This window comes from Oncorhynchus mykiss, chromosome 23, assembly GCF_013265735.2.
Source record: "Oncorhynchus mykiss isolate Arlee chromosome 23, USDA_OmykA_1.1, whole genome shotgun sequence".
NCBI classification, from domain to species: domain Eukaryota; kingdom Metazoa; phylum Chordata; class Actinopteri; order Salmoniformes; family Salmonidae; genus Oncorhynchus; species Oncorhynchus mykiss.
This window is the reverse complement of record NC_048587.1, coordinates 38953525-38975454: the sequence shown is the minus strand read 5'-3', so window position 1 is coordinate 38975454 and position 21930 is coordinate 38953525. Positions and strand designations below refer to the sequence as shown.

General features: G+C 42.6%; 1 protein-coding gene across 1 annotated transcript in view; it reads right to left on the bottom strand.

Annotated features, from left to right (window-relative positions):
- LOC110502713 (CUB and sushi domain-containing protein 1) overlaps nucleotides 1–21930 on the bottom strand; it is a 510046-nt gene that overhangs the window by 198370 nt on the left and 289746 nt on the right. Inside the window, exons 6-7 of the mRNA XM_021580963.2 lie at nucleotides 14548–14660; nucleotides 13446–13523 (exon numbers count right to left, since the gene is read on the bottom strand). Of these exons, the coding sequence (XP_021436638.2) occupies nucleotides 13446–13523; nucleotides 14548–14660 (191 nt within the window). The remainder of the gene's footprint in view (nucleotides 1–13445; nucleotides 13524–14547; nucleotides 14661–21930) is intronic.

The window sequence follows — 21930 nt, the reverse complement described above, 5'->3', positions numbered from 1 at the left end:
CAAAAATCGCTGAAGTTGGAGACTTTTGTCTCCCTCACCAACTTCAAACATCTGCTATCTGAGCAGCTAACCGAGCGCTGCAGCTGTACATAGTCTATTGGTAAACAGCCCACCCATTTTTACCTACCTCATCCCCATACTGTTTTTATTTATTTACTTTTCTGCTCTTTTGCACACCAATATCTCTACCTGTACATGACCATCTGATCATTTATCACTCCAGTGTTGTTAATCTGCAAACAAAATTGTAATTATTCGCCTACCTCCTCATGCCTTTTGCACACAATGTATATAGACTCCCCCTTTTTTTCTACTGTGTTACTGACTTGTTAATTGTTTACTCCATGTGTAACTCTGTGTTGTCTGTTCACACTGCTATGCTTTATCTTGGCCAGGTCGCAGTTGCAAATGAGAGCTTGTTCTCAACTAGCCTACCTGGTTAAATAAAGATTAAATAAAATAAAAAATAAAAAAAACAGGTGAGTCAACAGCTATAGAAATACAACAGCCTGTACAATGTTTCATCCTAACATTTGTATGGGTTGCATTCAGATATGAAACATGTCTTTGTGACGTGGTGAGGTTGGACCCAGGTGCAGAGACGAGATCAGACGAGGAATCAGTGGTAAGGATAAACATAAATACTTTACTGAGAAACAGTAGCCGCAGGATCACAGTACACTAGAAAAACAACCAACACTGTGTTTGAATACTCATACTAACCGCACTTACTGTACTATTTGTGATGTGAATTGATTATATAGCATGCTTATTGGTCATAGTATGGATATCGTTAGTATGCCAAATGTTCCCGGATGTTAATGAACTTGAAATTGATGTTATTTCCGTACTTTAGGGCCCACAAAGCAATTGTTCAGGAAATGGAAAATATGAAGCCAAAGTACAACGAGAGCAGATACAAATTCATTGCTTTGAATAATTATGACAAATGTTAAAAAATGTTGATCAATGTAATAGAGTAATGACTTTTCAAATAAGTTACCTTACCCGTTATGTTGGCTGACAATTTGTTAGCTACGCTGTCCTTACGAACCACTTAGCATATCATCACAGCAGTAGGTACCGGTATGTTAGCTCGCTACCTAACGTTAGTTGGCTACTTATACATCAAACTTGCCAGTATATTAACTATAAGCTATCTAACTACCTAACGTTTATTGACTTTATTATTCCCGTCATTCCTGGCTTAGCTAAATGGTATCGTCTGTGTGCGTTCTCAATGGACATTCGGGTGCTTTGTAAATTCGTTCTGGCTATCTACTCCGATTTCAGAGCACTCTCGTTTGAGTGTACCAGGTAACAAAATAATGAATTTACGAGCGCTCAACACTTGTTGAATGTGGCCGGTGTCAGTAAACGTTGGCAAAAAAAGTGTAATTAAATTATAGCCAGCAGCACAGTCACCAACGTTCTGGATAACATGAAAACTGCCTAACCAGCTCTGTTAGGGCGAGTAAAATGATCAGTGGTCTCATTTGCGTCTGGAAGTAGCTAGCAAGCTAACCAACGTTAGCTTGAGTGCTTGACTGCCGTTGTAAGGTCAGAACGCTCAAATCAACCCTACTCTTTGGCCCGAGCGTCCAGTGTGCGCTCCGAGAGCGAAACGCTCTGAATTTACAAACGGACAATCTGATAACGCTCTGAATTTACACACCCGAAGTCGTAAAATGTCTAACAAGTAATTTGTTATGCTAACTAGCTAGCAAGAGGTTGCATAGCAACAGCGTCAACTTCTGGTAGACAGGCGAAGATCTAGTACGCTCAACTGAAAGCATACTGTTCATTTACAGTACACTAAAATGAACTAATAGTATATACTCATTAAGTATGTAGTATACAGTATGTTTGTATGGGTATTCGACCACAGCTTAAGTCTCGAAAACTCACTCAGGAACCGACCTCACACGGTAAACAACTCAAGCTTCTGCAAAGGACCACAGAAAACACACATGTTGTAACACGGACACAATCATGAATTAATAAGACACACCTGAGTCCAATAAATGTCTCTAGGGCGGTCTTTGCCGCCCTCTGGTGCCAGGAGGAACCATGACCCTGGGGCGGCAGGGTAGCCTAGTGGTTAGAGCGTTGGACTAGTAACCGGAAGGTTGTGAGTTCAAACCCCCGAGCTGACAAGGTACAAATCTGTCGTTCTGCCCCTGAACAGGCAACCCACTGTTCCCAGGCCGTCATTGAAAATAAGAATTTGTTCTTAACTGACTTGCCTGGTTAAATAAAGGTAAAATAAAAAATAAATGACCAACTTGTGATGACAGAGGCTTTAATGATTTACCGCTCATGGTAATTAGTGTTGCAAAGGGAGGGTATATTACTGGAAACTTTCAAAGGTCACCAGTATTCCAGTTCCAGAATTTTTATAACTTTCAAGGAATATATGGAATTTTATCAGATAACATCTAGTGGCCGTTTTGGGTACTTCAAATCATCACAGGTGTCTGTAATTATCTCTGGCCCTCTGTGTGGCCTTATCACATGTAAAATATACACTCACCCAGACAGTTTATTAGGTACACCACACTGTTCATGAAAATGGATCAATCCTGCATACAGTGAGTAATGTGGCCATGGCTTGCTATATAAAGCAGGCAGACCAGCATCGAGGCATTCAGTTACTGTTCGATTGAATGTTAGAATGGGCATAACGAGTGGGATAAGTGACTTTGAGCTTGGTATGATCTTTGGTACCAGCGACGTCGGATCCAGTACCCCAGAAATGTCCTCCCTCCTGGGCTTTTCACGCACGACAATGTCTAAGGTTTCCAGAGAATGGTGCAATAAACAAAAAACATCAAGTCAGTGGCAGTCCTTTAGGCAAAAACAGCTCATTGATGAGAGAGGTAGAAACGTGTGTGCAAAACGTCATCTCGGAAGACACAACTCGTCGATCTTTGTCATGGATGGGCTATTGCACCGGGTTCCCCTCCTTTGAGCTACAAGTCAGAATTGAGGAGTGGAAAAACCTTGCCTGGTCCGATGGCAGAGTCATGATTTGGCGTAAGCAGCATGAATCCATGGACCCACCCTGCCTGGTGTCAACAGTACAGGCTGGTGGCGGTGGTGTACCGCTGCATGATGCCATTGCGGCATAATGGAATATCATCCCTGTGGAACGTTTCTGACTTGTAGGATCCACGCCCCGAAGAATTCAGGCTGTTTTGGAGGAAAGGGGGCATCCGATCCAGTACTAGATGGGTGTACTTAATAAACGGTCTGGTGAGTGTATAAAATAATTTAAAAATCTATTATATGAAAATAAAAATAGAATGATAAACCTGTAAAACTTTATCCTAAATATAAACCGTATATTTAGTGAATAAGTGTTTAATATGAGGGTTTCTACATGAAATATCCATAATATTTTTGTACACATTTGTATTTATTTTACTATGTAAATATGTCTTTGTTGTAAATGTTTTATTGCCAAACTGGTGGCAGTTGTGAAAAAACAAAACATTTGGAAGTGTTGCAGAGTTAATTGGAAATAATGCAATTCTTTTCACTAATTAGGCTATTTTCTCTTGAACCATATCGTCTATCCACTAGAAACCCATGGACAGTGTGGACACAGATATAAAAAATGAATGCTATATATGAATATATGAAATACAAGTTATTCAAGTATAAATTACCAAAGGAATCACAGATTGCCATAGACTACATGTTAATTACCAAAAAATCCAGTAACTTTGGTAAATTACCGGTAGCATTGCAACCTAAGTGGTAAACATGAAAAATCATGGGATGGCTCCGCTCCATAGCACATCCAAGTCTACCATTCCTGTGCCAATGTGTGTTGGTGTTCTCACCTTAATTTCTGCATCATTCTGTCACATAATATCAGATGGTTTACTGCCCCCAAATCACATTAAATCAGGTTACACACAATTTTATCTCACTCTGTTGAAAAAAAACTGGTGCAAAAAGCTGTTCTCCCCCATTCCCTTTGATGTACTGCACAGTAATCACAGACTACAGCATCCTTTCATAACCATTTCCATGAGTGAACGCTCAATATACAGTATGGTATTGGTTTAAGTCACAATTATTTTCTATGAAAGATCAACATGCTACATGCGAAATGACATATTGGAGGTTACGTTCAGAGCATTTGAAAACATATTAACCTTGTCCCATGAAATCCAATGTAATAATTTATAATGTTAATATGTTCATTTCAAGCCAAGGTCAGAGAATGTGTTCATGGACTTGGCAGCATGGACAGCCAGTGCTATCCCTTTTGATAAACTGTCATGTCTTTCTGTTTGATGCTGACTTCAAATGTCATCTCTGTTTATTGCTGATATCAGTTTGTAAAGTTACACCCTGTGATCAAAGCTTATGTCCAGCTTACAGATGTGAATTTTACACTAACATATCTGTTTCCTGTTCTGCACAATGATCATCCTACTCCAGGATGGTTGTGTTAGGACTATGGTTTGAAAATTAAAAGGATCATGACTTCAATTTCATACTAATTTAACAAAGATATTTTGGTTTGTCAGCTGTTTTTTTGCAGGGAATTTTTAGCAGGGAGAACTACAACTGACAGTTTCTGTTCCCTCTCATAGCTTCCCCATTTCGACTTCTCTAGACTACTATTATAATGAATGATGAGCTCACATAGCTCACTTCTGCTGCGAAAGGTAAACTTTCCACTCCATCTTTAATGACTACTATCATTAAAGATCCACGGATTACTTCATTAAGACACATATTTGAGTACTGTTAACGATAACAAACTGAACTTTGCTCCAAACATACATACCAATTTGTAAAATAATTTAATTTGAGAAAATGGTATTATTTCATTGTAAATAGATCTACAGAATACTGTACAACAGATGTCTCTCAGAAATATTTACAAAGCAAGTTCTAGGTAAAGCCAAGACAACTTTAGATAGTGACCAGTGCAGCTAGAATATAGAATTATAATTTCTTCCTTCGTGCTGTAGTTTTATACTACCTAAGGTTAAGTGCAATAGAACAAAGAACTCTTTCATCCCACATGCAATCAATCTGCTAAATGTGTGCAGGTGGAGGTGGTTCTACTGACCAGTATGTGCAAACCAAACCAAAGAAAGGGTAATGAATTCCCACACTCTATTGTATTCTCACAGTTTATTCGACATTTGATGGTAAACACAGGCTCCACACTGTGTAGATAGGTGGAATTTTCATCCAGTGAAAAATGTGAAGAAACCACCTTGGTGATGGATGTCAGTCATCTTTCCAGCCATCAACAAAATTGTCCCAAAAAATTGTCCATTTCAATGCAGATAAGAATAATTGAAATGTAGCTGCAGTAATTAGACGTCTTGGAAGATATTACGAGTAGGCTGTCTATACATCCGGGGTTTGGCCAGAACCCATCATTTGACACCTCTTCTCCTTAAATGAGCACCATGGGATATTTAATGACCAGAGTGAGTCAGGACCTGAGCTTAATCCCTCATCTAAAAGAGTCTGGTGATGGTGATAATATGCATAACCCGGTATGAATGACCAAATACATTTTCCTTAGCAGAATTTAGAATGCTTTAAAGGCAGTTAAGAGTTACAAACGTTGCTAATAATTGTCTGTGCTTGTTGATACTATTCAAGTATATAAAGATTCCTTTTTTCATGCACTGCATTATGTTGCACTGTTGACAAGGTTGCCTTACACCAGCGTCACAAAATGGTGTTTTCATAATTGTTATTTTTTTATCCATCCAGGACCTAATATCACCATATACCTGAGATTCAAATTCCAGATTGCGCATGGTGCCTCACTTTTGCAAAATCAGCCATTTAGTAACACTAATTGCAATAGAACATGCTTTGTGAAGCATAGCATGGCGCACATTACTTATACAATTTAATGTGGTGTTCACCAGGGGATGGTTTTCCCCCATACTATTATAGATAGCATCAAGGGCATCTTTTGGAAAACACATTATGGAAATTGGGCAAACATTAACACCAAGCAAACACTGCTTGTTGGATAATGGTTTGTATGTGTGTGGATATGTGTGAAAATGAAAATCTTAATTAATTACGCACATAATTATGTGTGATACTCATAGTGGTAATGTCCAACTGATAATCAAACATTTTACCACATTTGGATAAATAAATATGAAAAACAAATACTATGACCTCAATTATATGGAGACATTTCTTCCCTGGATACTCAGAACAGTGTTACTAGCAAGGTCTGAAATACATTTTGGTCCAACACCCAGTGTGAATGAAAAAAAATTACTGGCTTTCTTGTAACAGTGTTTCAATCCAAGGTGGTCATTCATCAGGTCAAAGAGATTACATGTGCATGTACTGTACATATCCATAAACACATCAGAAACTACCTGATCACCATGCATATGTGACAATAGTGCTAGTATGAACTTGGACCCAGGCGCAGAGAAACACAGCAGGCAGAGGTAAGGTTAAATCCAGAATATTTACCTGAGGTCTTCATAGCAAAACAACAAAGCAAGGGCACACTAGAAAACTGAACAAAACCTGAGCAACTGGCCTAGTCCACAGAGGAACCTAAATAGTCATCAAGTAGGTGATCCCAATAAGCCCAATCAGGGTCACCTGGATACTAAAGGAAATCCAAGGGTGCTTTCCAGTGGCAACCACAGGTAGTACACTCCAGGAAGAAACCCTTATCTTAACTCGGGCTGCGATGACGGTTGGCCTGTCGTTGAACCCGAGCTGAGGACCTCAGGAGCGCTGACCGAGGCGTCTTCCAGGTCCAGCAACAACGAGAGATAAGGCGTTGAGCGGAAGGAACCTTCACTTCAATCTCCTGATCTGGAAACAGGGGGGGCTGGTAACCGTACAACACCTGGAATGGTGACAGGCCAGTGGAGGAACACTGGAGAGTGTGGTGTGCATACTCCACCCAGGTTAAGGAAAGCTCTCCACAATAACCAGGATGACTGTGTCCCTCTGACGATGGAAGGCCCGTGATGAAATCCATAGAGAGATGGGACCAGGGTCGAGAAGGTGTTGGCAGTGGATAAAGAAGCCCCAGAGGCTGCTGACGAGGAGTCTTGTTCCGGGCGCATGTCGGACAGGCAGCCACAAAGGTCCGAGTGTCTGCCTACCAAAACTTCCTCCTCAAAAACTTGAGCGTTTTCTGCCCTCCCGGATGAGAGGTGAGATGCGATGAGTGAGCCCACTGAAGTACCTTGAACAGTGCCCAAAGAGGAACAACAAGTATTTTAGGTGGACAGCCATCTGGAACTGCCTCCCTACCTTGCGCTTCCCTCACTACAGTCTCTATACCCCAGGACACCGGCTGCGTGGATGAGCGACCTGGGGATGATGGATTCAAGCGGCCGATCCTCACTGGAGCTGGGGAACTGGTGAGAAAGGGCATCTGGCTTGACGTTCTTAGACCCCGGACAGTAGGATAACGTGAATCTGAACTGAGTGAAGAAGAAAGCCCAACGAGCCTGTCGGGGTTGAGGTGTTTAGCCTCCTGGAGGTAGGCCAGGTTCTTGTGGTCAGTCCAAACCGTGAAGGGGTATTCCGAGCCCTTCAACCAGTGCTGCCACTCCTCCAAAGCCAGTTTGAGCGCAAGAAGCTCCCGATTGCCGACATCATAGTTCCTTTCCGCTGGAGTGAGATGCCTGGAGAGGAAGACACAGGGATGGAGCTTTTGGTATTTCACAGAGCGTTGCGACAGAACTGCCCCCATGCCAATGTCAGAGGCATCCACCTCTACCACGAGGGGAGAGAAGGGTCCGCATGAATGAGAATGGGTGCAGAAGAAAACCGACGTTTCAGGTCCTGGAATGCCTTCTCAGCATACATGCCCAGCCGAGTCCTTGATGAGCGTTGTCAATGGCGCCGCCACAGCACTGAAGTTTCTCACAAATCTCCAATAGAAATTAACAAAACCCCAAAAACGCTGAACTTGCTTGGCCATGCTGGGTCGCGGCCAATTAACCACACCTCCTACCTTTTGGGAGTCCATCAGTACACAGGCCTGAGACACGATGTACCCCAGGAAGGAGATCTGAGGAACGTGAAACTCACACTCTTCGGCCTTCACGAACAAGTGATGAGCGAGGAGTCTTTGAAGGACCTGGCGGACATGTTGGACATGTTCAACCATGAAGATGAGGATGTCATCCAGGTGCACAAACACGAACTGGTGAAGGAAGATGAGCAGCACATCATTGACCAGGACCTGGAAAACGTCTGGAGCATTAGTAAGTCCAAACGGCATGACCCGATACTCATAATATCCATAAGGAGTGTTGAACGCTGTCTTCCACTCATCTCCCTGTCTGATGCGCACCAGATTTTACGCATTCCGTAAATCCAATTTAGCCTTTTGAGGGCATGGCAGATTTACGCCCCCTTTGGAGAAATTGGGTACCCCTAGTAAACTGAAAAAAAAAATATCAAAAATTGCTAATATATGCATATAATAATTATTATTGGATAGAAAACACTCTAAAGCTTCTAAAACCGTTGGAATTATGTCTGTAAGTATAGCAGAACTCACAGGGCATGCATTCTTCCAAACTAGTTTTTGTGGCCATGAAAGTTGGAGCAACTTTGACGTCATGGCCCCCACCCTTCCCGACCACTTATGGATCTGGGGACACTTTCCATCTCTTCCACTAGATGTCCTCTTTCTTTAGAGCGTTCAATCGTTCAAATCGCGCGAGAATTGGCCCTATAGGAGTGATTGGAGTAAGTGTCGCGAGAAAAAAACCTGTGCGTTAGGGCGCGAATTGGTCACAGCCATTCCTTTGTTCCAGGACTCCTGGGAAGAGCAAACGATGCCCGGTTGAATTGAAGTTTGTTTTGCACGTCTAAAACATCATAAAGCTTGCTTCTGCACTTAGTTTGACCTGTTTAGTCGACATATAATGTGTAATTTTGAAGTTTTGATGCGCAACTTATCCGGACCGGAGGACGTTTTGGGTGCATTTCAGCTGATGTTATTAGCAGTAGCTAATACAAAGACGCAAGACTTGAAACCAAACGATGTATTGGGTAAGTATGAACCCTTCCAGAACATTCTGAACGAAGACCATCGAAGGTAAGGGAATATTTATGCTTAAATCTGTGTTTCTGTTGACTCCAACATTACGTGGAAATGTAGCTTGGAACTGAGCGCTGTCTCAGCATATGGAATAGTGTGCGATTTCTGTAACGTTAAAAATAAATCTAACACAGCGGTTGCATAAAGAAGCAGTGTATCTTTCTAAAGAAAACCGTAGCTCCGTGGACTCTCTCAAAAGCTGATGACATAAGAGGAAGGGGGTAACGGTTCTTGATGGTAATGTTATTTAAACCCTGGTAATCGAAACAGGGGCTTAATCCCCCATCCTTCTTCCCAACAAATAAAAAACCCACTCCTGCAGGTGAAGTGGACAGCTGAATAAAATCAGCCGCCAGCACCTCCTCAATATAACTGTTCATGGCTGCAGTCTGTGGACCTGAGAGAGAATACAGCCCTCCTCTCAGAGGAGTGGTGCCATAAAGGAGGTTTGTGGCACAATAGTAGGGCCTGTGAGGAGGTAGTTTGCTGGCCCTTTGTTTTCTGAAGACCTGATCCAAATCCCAGTAATCCCGAGGTACGTGGGAAAGATCAGGCTTGTCATTCCCAGCCAGAGGAACAGGAGGATCGGAAGTCTCCAGATGAGCAGGGACGGAAAAGTGTGTAGAGAGTTGCTGGCAGGTGAACTGGCATGAAGGATTGCAGCCCAGAACTCTTTCCGAAGGCAAGTCAATTTGAGGATTATGTGTGGAAAGCCACGGATGTCTAAGAACCAGGGGAAGCTCAGGAGAGTCCACCAGATGTAACTGGATAAGCTCCACATGGTCATCCAGATAGGCATGGTGAGTTGCTTCACCTTCCCAGACCCTAGGAGTTGACCATCCAGTGCCGTGACCGACAACGGAATGTCCAGCTTAGTGAGTGGCATCGTCTGTTGGAAAGATAATGTGCGATTCAGAAAACAGCCAGTAGCCCCAGAGTCTATGAAAGCCGATATGTCCAACTGTCCCTTGTCCCACCGCAGGTTGGCTGAAAGCAAGGTGCGTACCGTATCGGCCGCAGGAGACTGTATCTGACTCTCCAGAGCAGAAAGTCTGGTTCCTCCCAATTGCATCATCTCCTCTGAAGGATATGAAGGAGAACCATAGTCGATTTGAGAACCCTGACGGGGTGCAGGACAAGCAGGCCCATCATACAGCAGTGGAACAAATGAAGAGTCGACTCCCTCAGCAGGTACCGAAACACTGGAACCAACTCGGGACCCCTCCGTCCTCTCATGATGACGTTCCCAAAGCCGGTTGTCAATCCAGGTGGCCAGAACGATAAGCTACCCAAGAGTGTAAGAGTTGTCCCGGGAAGCCAGTTCATCCTTGAGAACCTCACTGAGTCCGTTCAGAAAGACTGAGTGAAGTGCCTCTATATTCCAACAGCTCTCAGCGGCGAGCGTCCGAAAGTCAATGGTGTAATCAGCTACGCTCCGGCTGCCCTGCCGAAGCGCAATGAGTCTTTGAGCAGCATTTCTGCCACTGATGGGGTGATCAAAAACCATCCTCATCTCCTGGGTGAAGCTTTGCCAATTGAAACAAATGTCTGATTGCTGCTCCTAGATGGCAGTAGCCCAGGCCAGAGGACGTCCTGAGAGCAAGGGGATGACATATGCCACTCTGGAACTCTTGGTGGGAAACGTTGATGCCTGCAGTTCAAAGACCAGTGAACATTGGAGCAGGAACCCACAACACCTCCCAGGATGCCCCTCATAGCGCTCTGGTGCTGGGAGATGAGGCTCCCAAGGGGAGGGAGATGTGGAGCTGGTAGGAAGTGGAGGGTTAGAAACTGCCACAGGTGCAGCAGCAGCAGCAGTTGCTCCCGTCTGTCCCGTCTGCAGAGTGAACACAAGAGTTCCTAAATCCTCCGACATAGTCTTCAGCCGCGCCTCATTGTGACCAATCACTGTTCCATGGTGAGTGAGACCCGAACGTAAGTGGTGGAGCTCGGAGTGTCCCTCGGACCACAGAGAAATCTCTGCTGGGTCCATTTTGAGGCTCAGGTCTACAGTGACAATAGTGCAAGTACGAACAGGTGCAGAGAAACACAGCAGGCAGAGGTAAGGGTAAATCCAGAATATTTACTTAAGGTCTTCATAACAAAGCAAGGGCACACAAGAATACAAAACATGAGACCTGAGCAACTGGCACGGTCCACAGAGGAACCTAAATAGTCATCCAGCAGGTGATCCCAATAAGCCCAATCAGGGTCACCTGGATACTAGAGGAAACTCAAGAGTTCCCTCCAGTGGCAACCACAGGTAGTACACTCCGGTAAGAAACCCTGACCTGTGACAGGATACATCAGACTGGGTGGATTTAGTACATCATTTAGTATATCTGGGGCGGCAGGTAGCCTAGTGGTCAGAGCGTTGGACTAGTAACTTAAAGGTTGCAAGATTGAATCCCAGAGCTGACAAGGTAAAAATATGTCGATCTGCCCCTGAACAAGGCACTTAACCCACTGTTCCTACGCCGTCATTGAAAATAAGAATGTGTTCTTTAACTGACCTGCCTAGACAAATAAAATAAGAAAAAAAATCTGTCTAATAAAATCTGTTAGGGGGCATATTGATATTTCCACGTATAGTATACCCCCTAGGTAATGAATAGCAATCATTCAATATGATTCGATATTAACATTGATCATTGACAATGCCTTGAGAAACTATTCACACCCCTTTACTTTTTCCACATTTTGTTCTGTTGCAGCCTACACACAACACCCCATAATGTCAAAGTGGAATTATGTTTTTAGACATGTTTACAAATTAATAAAAAATGAAAAGCTGTAATGTCTTAATTCAATAAGTATTCAACCCTTTTGTTATGTTAAAATAGGTGTTCACAATCTGTGTGCAATAATAGTGTTTAGTATTAATGACTACCCAATCCCTGTAGCCCACACATAGAATTATCTGTAAGGTTCCAAAGTCAAGCAGTCAATTTCAAGCATGGATTCAAATAACAAAGATGAGGGAGGTTTTCCTATGGTTGGCAAAGAAGAGCATGTTTTGGTAGATAAGGAAAAAGAAAGCAGACATTGAATATCCCTTTGAGCATGGTGCAGTTATTGATTTTACACTTTGGATGGTTTCAATACACTCAGTCACTACAAAGATATAGGTGCCCTCCCTAAATCAGTTGCCGGAGAAGAAGGAAACCACTCAGGGATTTCGCCATGAGGCCAACAGTGATTTTAAAGCAGTTACAGAGTTTAATGGCTGTGATAGGAGAAAACTAAGGATGGATCAACAACATTGTTCTGAATACAAAGCCTTCTGTTTAGGGCAAATACAACACAACACATCACTGAGTACCACTCTCCATATTTTCCAGAATGGTGGTGTTATGAGTTGCATCATGTTATGGGTATGCTTGTCATCGGCAAGGACTTTTATAGGATAAAAAGAGCTAAGTACAGGCAAAATCCTAAAGGAAAAACTAGTTAAGTCTGCTTTCCAACAGACACTGGGAGACAAATTCACCTTTCAGCAGGATAATAACCTAAAACACAAGGACAAATATACACAGGAGTTGCTTACCAAGACATCATTGGATGTTCCTGATTGGCCTAGTTACAGATTTGACTTAATTTGGCTTGAAAATCTATGGCAAGACATGAAAATGCCTGTCTAACAATGATCAACAACCAACTTGACAGAGCTTGATGAATTTTAAAGAATAATGGGCAAACATTGTACAATCCAGGTGTGCAAAGCATTTAGGGACTTACCCAGAAAGACTCACAGCTGTAATCACTGCCAAAGGTGATTCTAGCATGTATTGACTCAGGGGCTTGAATACTAATCTAATCAAGACATTTAGTGTTCTATTTTCCATTAATTAATTAATACTAATATTTAAAAAGTGTTTTTCTTCTGCTTTGATATTACAGAGTAATTTCATTCATTTTAATCCCACTTGGTAATACAACAAAATGTGGGAAAAGTCAAGGGGTGTGAATAATTTCTGAAGGCACTGTAAGTAAGTAATGGACACATACAGATGGCTTGATTTTTTTAAACAAAGAGGGCTTATCCAAACCCTCCAGTAGACTCTAGTCCCAGAGATGCCAATGTAGGAGGAGTTTAGTAGGATGAAAGATCAATCAACTTGACTTAACTTTGTAAGAAAGACTTTTGTCTGACTCTTTGTTTGACTCTGGTACAACTACCAAATCCTAAAAACTTATCGTAATTTAAAAAGCTTATCATAAGTGTACATTTCTTCATTGTTTTGGACTGCCTGGGGAAAGACAACCACTTTTAAGATATGCTTGATTTATGATGATTACAATTCTGATGTCTGTAAAACTGCACCTCAGCTTATAAGAAAGTACTTACAAACAGCATTTTTGTGGTTTGTGTCTTTGCTTGGAAGCAGTTTCACCCCTCTGGACTTCAGCTCAATGGCCTTTTTTACTGTTGGGGAGAGAAAGTTGTGCACATCATAATCCATTATGTAATTAGCAAAACACCCCAAGAGCTCAGGCTGAAAGAAAATCTGTGTCACAACATGCAAACAATTCTGTGAGATTATTTTGCTATAGAAGGACCCCCCCCCCCCCCCCCCCCCCCCACGCCGCCTCCAAATATACTTTGAAGCTGGCGTTTACTGGAGAAATTCACAAGCAGAGATGTCAAGCTGTCCTCCAGGTGATTGCAGAGGGCCAGCATGGTGCCAATGTGCCCAGGCCACCGCGCAATTATTGGGGCTGTATTATTTAGTCTTTATAGATCATCCAAGTCAGAGGAGTCTTTTGTTGTGCAGGGCAAGGGAGGGCCAGCTTGTGAACAGTGGTGGCTACACTTTCACCTAACACCACTGGGCTCAGTTCCCAGCAGGCAGTGCAGTGAATGCGTAGCCTGCGTTAGTGTCAACAGAAGCCAATTTGGATTTGGATATGACTCGGAATCTAATCTGGTAATTATGTCATGCAGGGAAGCCAATTAAACCCTGAGAAATCTGAAATAGGTTCAGTGTGAGTATTCTTTTCTCCAAATGACTTCATCCCCTCGCCAGGTATTAAGGGGAAGTATAGTAATTTTACCGGACAATATAACACAAATGCTAAATAATAGGGGACAAAAATTCATGTGGGAGGGAAAAAAGTTGCCAACTATTTTTAATGAGAATGGGCTTCGTATCCAAACTCTTTTAGGCAGAAGTACCTGGGGCTACACTTAGTGACTAAGCCTGGAAGGCCTCAAGTCATGTTGCACTTCGTCAAACTCCATTTAACAGGCAGAAACCAGAGAAATAACTATGCATACACCTGCAAACCGTATGCGGGCAGAATCCAGGTCAGGCCAAGATGTCATGTTTAGCAGAGCTCTGGCAGAGCATGAAAAGTGACGTGATGTGAAGGAACTCACTGCCAATTGCACTGACGACTGGCTGCAATGGGAAGGGTTCTATCCCAACCCTCTGACACTGACCCCTTACCTTGGTACTGGGCACTAAATCCTTTCCGCCGATGGTTGCTGTCTGATGTGAAATGCAGCCGTAGCCAATTCTTGCTGCTGATGACAGGGGAAGGTATATTCATACCGGTCAGCCTGGAAGAAAATATGATTCTCAATTCAGCAGAGTGACCGAAAACTTCCATCAAAAGGACACTCAAAGTAAAACACATGGGGTGCTTTTAGTAACAATAGAACATCTACACTGCATGACTACTGGAATGATTACACAATGGGTTAATTGGAAGGAATGCTAAGAGTACATACCAAATCAAAAGTTTAATATAAGGACATTTGTGTGAAAAATCACACACATGGTTTACTCTCAAGTCTAGCCTGATTGTTTCTAGCCCAAAGAGTTATGCAATGCCTACTCAATTTGACAGCTGTGTGTTATACAGTGCCTTGCGAAAGTATTCGGCCCCCTTGAACTTTGCGACCTTTTGCCACATTTCAGGCTTCAAACATAAAGATATAAAACTGTATTTTTTTGTGAAGAATCAACAACAAGTGGGACACCATCATGAAGTGGAACGACATTTATTGAATATTTCAAACTTTTTTAACAAATCAAAAACTGAAAAATTGGGCGTGCAAAATTATTCAGCCCCTTTACTTTCAGTGCAGCAAACTCTCTCCAGAAGTTCAGTGAGGATCTCTGAATGATCCAATGTTGACCTAAATGACTAATGATGATAAATACAATCCACCTGTGTGTAATCAAGTCTCCGTATAAATGCACCTGCACTGTGATAGTCTCAGAGGTCCGTTAAAAGCGCAGAGAGCATCATGAAGAACAAGGAACACACCAGGCAGGTCCGAGATACTGTTGTGAAGTTTAAAGCCGGATTTGGATACAAAAAGATTTCCCAAGCTTTAAACATCCCAAGGAGCACTGTGCAAGCGATAATATTGAAATGGAAGGAGTATCAGACCACTGCAAATCTACCAAGACCTGGCCGTCCCTCTAAACTTTCAGCTCATACAAGGAGAAGACTGATCAGAGATGCAGCCAAGAGGCCCATGATCACTCTGGATGAACTGCAGAGATCTACAGCTGAGGGGGGAGACTCTGTCCATAGGACAACAATCAGTCGTATATTGCACAAATCTGGCCTTTATGGAAGAGTGGCAAGAAGAAAGCCATTTCTTAAAGATATCCATAAAAAGTGTTGTTTAAAGTTTGCCACAAGCCACCTGGGAGACACACCAAACATGTGGAAGAAGGTGCTCTGGTCAGATGAAACCAAAATTGAACTTTTTGGCAACAATGCAAAACGTTATGTTTGGCGTAAAAGCAACACAACTGAACACACCATCCCCACTGTCAAACATGGTGGTGGCAGCATCATGGTTTGGGCCTGCTTTTCTTCAGCAGGGACAGGGAAGATGGTTAAAATTGATGGGAAGATGGATGGAGCCAAATACAGGACCATTCTGGAAGAAAACCTGAAGGAGTCTGCAAAAGACCTGAGACTGGGATGGAGATTTGTCTTCCAACAAGACAATGATCCAAAACATAAAGCAAAATCTACAATGGAATGGTTCAAAAATAAACATATCCAGGTGTTAGAATGGCCAACTCAAAGTCCAGACCTGAATCCAATTGAGAATCTGTGGAAAGAACTGAAAACTGCTGTTCACAAATGCTCTCCATCCAACCTCACTGAGCTCGAGCTGTTTTGCAAGGAGGAATTGGAAAAAATGTCAGTCTCTCGATGTGCAAAACTGATAGAGACATACCCCAAGCGACTTACAGCTGTAATCGCAGCAAAAGGTGGAGCTACAAAGTATTAACTTAAGGGGGCTGAATAATTTTGCACGCCCAATTTTTCAGTTTTTGATTTGTTAAAAAAGTTTGAAATATCCAATAAATGTCATTCCACTTCATGATTGTGTCCCACTTGTTGTTGATTCTTCACAAAAAAATACAGTTTTATATATTTATGTTTGAAGCCTGAAATGTGGCAAAAGGTCTCAAAGTTCAAGGGGGCCGAATACTTTCGCAAGGCACTGTATATTTTGCAGGGTTAACTTTGCTGCTCTACCCCATTAACCTCACAGATGCCTTGAGTAAGCACACATTTTGATATGGCTGTATTGCTCTATTCCACAGTTTTTTTAAATTACTTTTCCTGTTGAAAAACAATATCCCATGTATAAATACACTAATTTACACACACTTAAGGGTAAAAAATATGTTAAAGAGCAAGTGCAAACTTTCAAGGATTCTGATGGTGCCCTCTGATGTCATCAGCCTCCCTCTTGCTTTAGGAACAATACAGGAGCAATAGAGAACAAAATAGAAAAGGGTCAACTGAAAAATTGTTACCTGAACCCAAATGAATGAAACCCTTATCAACAACTTTAGACATTTCAATATGGCGTACCAACAAATATATACAGTTATCTTTCAAATCAATCTTTACCCACATCATAGAAAACTTAAAGATGAACTGCTATCTGTATTTCACTATCATTGCACAGTCTTTATGGGAAACAGCTTTGGTGATGGAGTGAGTCGCTGCAGGTGAAGCAATTTAGGTAAAGTACCTCAGACCATGGACACATCGTGATTGTTCCATCAACACCTCAGCCATTTTAGTTACACAAGCCCAGTTCAATCTGTTTATTTCAATAGCCTCAGAGCAACTGAACCCAATACTTGTTGATCAGCCAACTCTTAAATTTTCACAAACAGTACTAAAAACACAGTGGTTAATTCAATCTGCTTTAAAAGTACAGCAACACATTTCCTTTTTCCTTATACCTGGGATTGCGAATACTTTTTTGCCTGCTTTCTGCTCATACTGCCTCATGAACTAGCTTTCACACTCCAATGAGCAACACTGTTAAAAAGAAATTCAGAAGGCCCAACACCACTCAGCATTAATTGCTATTCGTTCACTGTCCTGTACCAATTCCGGTTAGACCTTCAATCCAATCCATTGTAATGAGGTGAGATCTATCTATACTACAATCATAAAATTGTTCCTGTATCTTCTTGTAAGTAAATGTATTGTTCTTTATCGGGAGGTTTAATTTATTTAATTTAGTAGTGGTATTTATGAGTTCATGATGTTTAGAAAACCAATGTGATAAAAGATGCAAAACTTCAAAGAAAAGGAAGGCTTTTATTTTATGCAGAAGCTATTATATAATTAATTCAGCTTTGGCAACAGAATGTCAGAGGTCATGAGGACAGGCATATCTGTACTTTGATGAGTTCTACTAGTATGTGAAGAGAATGGAGAGTCTTCCACACGACATACACATTGTCATATGACAAAATCTCCTAGGATTAACTCTAATAACCTTTGAACCACAATTCAAGGCACAATACCTTCTCAACCATTGGACACTACCTCCTGCTTATAGTGTTGCCACCATGGTTGTGCAAACACTGTTGTCCATTTTTTTATTTTTTTTATTTCTCCTTTATTTAACCAGGTAGGCTAGTTGAGAACAAGTTCTCATTTACAACTGCGACCTGGCCAAGATAAAGCATAGCAGTGTGAACAGACAACAACACAGAGTTACACAGTAGAAAAAAGAAAAAATAGTCTATATACATTGTGTGCAAAAGGCATGAGGAGGTAGGCGGATAATTACAATTTAGCAGATTAACACTGGAGTGATAAATGATCAGATGGGCATGTGCAGGTAGAGATACTGGTGTGCAAAAGAGCAGAAAAGTAAATAAATAAAAAAAGTATGGGGATGAGGTAGGTAAATTGGGTGGGCTATTTACCGATGGACTGTGTACAGCTGCAGCGATCGGTTAGCTGCTCAGACAGCAGATGTTTAAAGTTGGTGAAGGGGATAAAAGTCTCCAACTTCAGCGATTTTTGCAATTCGTTCCAGTCACAGGCAGCAGAGAACTGGAAGGAAAGGCGGCCAAATGAGGTGTTGGCTTTAGGGATGATCAGTGAGATACACCTGCTGGAGCGCGTGCTACGGGTGGGTGTTGCCATCGTGACCAGTGCACTGAGATAAGGCGGAGCTTTACCTAGCATGGACTTGTAGATGACCTGGAGCCAGTGGGTCTGGCGACGAATATGTAGCGAGGGCCAGCCGACTAGAGCATACGGGTCACAGTGGTGTGTGGTATAAGGTGCTTTAGTAACAAAAGGGATGGCACTGTGATAAACTGCATCCAGTTTGCTGAGTAGAGTATTGGAAGATATTTTGTAGATGACATCGCCGAAGTCGAGGATCGGTAGGATAGTCAGTTTTACTAGGGTAAGTTTGGCGGCGTGAGTGAAGGAGGCTTTGTTGCGGAATAGAAAGCCGACTCTAGATTTGATTTTAGATTGGAGATGTTTGATATGAGTCTGGAAAGAGAGTTTACAGTCTAACCAGACACCTAAGTACTTATAGATGTCCACATATTCTAGGTCGGAACCATCCAGGGTGGTGATGCTAGTCGGGCGTGCGGGTGCAGGCAGCGAACGTTTGAAAAGCATGCATTTGGTTTTACTAGCGTTTAAGAGCAGTTGGAGGCCACGGAAGGAGTGTTGTATGGCATTGAAGCTCGTTTGGAGATTAGATAGCACAGTGTCCAAGGAAGGGCCAGAAGTATACAGAATGGTGTCGTCTGCGTAGAGGTGGATCAAGGAATCGCCAGTAGCAAGAGCAACATCATTGATATTAACAGAGAAAAGAGTCGGCCCAAGAATTGAACCCTGTGGCACCCCCATAGAGACTGCCAGAGGACCGGACAGCATGCCCTCCGATTTGACACACTGAACTACTGAGGCTACTGAGTCTGCCGATAAGAATATGGTGATTGACAGAGTCGAAAACCTTGGCCAGGTCGATGAAGACGGCTGCACAGTACTGTCTTTTATCGATGGCGGTTATGATATCGTTTAGTACCTTGAGCGTGGCTGAGGTGCACCCGTGACCGGCTCGGAAACCAGATTGCACAGCGGAGAAGGTATGGTGGGATTCGAGATGGTCAGTGATCTGTTTGTTGACTTGGCTTTCGAAGACCTTAGATAGGCAGGGCAGGATGGATATAGGTATGTAACAGTTTGGGTCCAGGGTGTCTCCCCCTTTGAAGAGGGGGATGACTGCGGCAGCTTTCCAATCCTTGGGGATCTCAGACGATATGAAAGAGAGGTTGAACAGGCTGGTAATAGGGGTTGCGACAATGGCGGCGGATAGTTTCAGAAATAGAGGGTCCAGATTGTCAAGCCCAGCTCATTTGTACGGGTCCAGGTTTTGCAACATCTGCTATCTGGATTTGGGTAAAGGAGAAGCTGGGGAGGCTTGGGCGAGGAGCAGCAGGGGGGCGGGGCTGTTGGCCGAGGTTGAAGTAGCCAGGCGGAAGGCATGGCCAGCCATTGAGAAATGCTTGTTGAAGTTTTCGATTATCATGCATTTATCGGTGGTGACCGTGTTACCTAGCCTCAGTGCAGTGGACAGCTGGGAGGAGGTGCTCTTGTTCTCCATGGACTTTACAGTTTCCCAGAACTTTTTGGAGTTAGAGCTACAGGATGCAAATTTCTGCTTGAAAAATCTGGCCTTTGCTTTCCTGACTGACTGCATGTATTGGTTCCTGACTTCCCTGAACAGTTGCATATTGCGGGGACTATTCGATGCTATTGCAGTCCGCCAGAGGATGTTTTTGTGCTGTTCGAGGGCAGTCAGGTCTGGAGTGAACCAAGGGCTATATCTGTTCTTAGTTCTGCATTTTTTGAACGGAGCGTGCTTATCTAAGATGGTGAGGAAGTTACTTTTAAAGAATGACCAGGCATCCTCAACTGATGGAATGAGGTCAATATCCTTCCAGGAAACCTGGGCCAGGTCGATTAGAAAGGCCTGCTCGCAGAAGTGTTTTAGGGAGCATTTGACAGTGATGAGGGGTGGTCGTTTGACTGTGGACCCGTAGCGGATACAGGCAATGAGGCAGTGATCGCTGAGATCCTGGTTGAAGACAGCGGAGGTGTATTTGGAGGGCCAGTTGGTCAGGATAACGTCTATGAGGGTGCCCTTGTTTACAGATTTAGGGTTGGACCTGGTGGGTTCCTTGATGATTTGTGTGAGATTGAGGGCATCTAGCTTAGATTGTAGGACTGCCGGGGTGTTAAGCATATCCCAGTTTAGGTCACCTAACAGAACAAACTCTGAAGCTAGATGGGGGGCGATCAATTCACAAATGGTGTCCAGGGCACAGCTGGGAGCTGAGGGGGGTCGGTAGCAGGCGGCAACAGTGAGAGACTTATTTCTGGAGAGAGTCATTTTTTAAATTAGTAGTTCGAACTGTTTGGGTATGGACCTGGAAAGTATGACATTACTTTGCAGGCTATCTCTGCAGTAGACTGCAACTCCTCCCCCTTTGGCAGTTATATCTTGACGGAAAATGTTATAGTTGGGTATGGAAATCTCCGAATTTTTGGTGGCCTTCGTAAGCCAGGATTCAGACACGACAAGGACATCAGGGTTGGCAGAGTGTGCTAAACTAGTGAGTAAAACAAACTTAGGGAGGAGGCTTCTGATGTTGACATGCATGAAACCAAGGCTTTTTCGATCACAGAAGTCAACAAATGAGGGTGCCTGGGGACATGCAGGGCCTGGGTTTACCTCTGCATCACCCACATCATCCATGCATTTTAGATGCAAATATCTGTTGTCACACATGAGATGTGTCAAATGCATTCAACATCCATTATTCTGCCTGAGAGTTTATGGGGCCTCTGTCATGTTCAAAGAACATGATTGGCATTTGACAGGTGCAAAATAGAGTCTTACATAGATAATTGGATAATTGTGCTTCTGTTAAATATGGTCATTGTAATTTCTGTCAAACATTTTATGTTTCCGATGATTATATCCTAATCGGAATTGAAATTGTTAAAAGGTGTCATGTGACTTAATAGTTGGCGGCAGGTAGCCTTGCGGTTAAGAGCGTTGGGCCAACAATCAAAATGTTGCTTGTTTGAATCCCTGAGCCGACTAGCAAGGCACTTAACCCTAATTGCTCCTGTAAGTCGCTCTGGATAAGTGTGTCTGCTAAATGACTAAAATGTGAAATTTGACGCCATGGTAGTAGATTTCTGCATCTCCTCCATATCTGTTGCCAAGTGAATAGTGATGCTTCAGGTACATTAATTATACTAATATTATGTGCAGTGCATTTTAAGCAAGCTTTCAAAACTTCCGAAAATGTCCTTTTAAAGTGAACATTAACATTGATTTTAACAACTCCAGTCGAAAAAATCCCTTGGTTTAATTTGTATCACAACTGTTACACCTCAGAGTCAGCTTAAATTAAATAACTAATCTTGACACTGGCTGGAAAGTTCAATTATGAAATTAATATATTTATTATTATTTATTATTAACCCTGACATGACAGCTT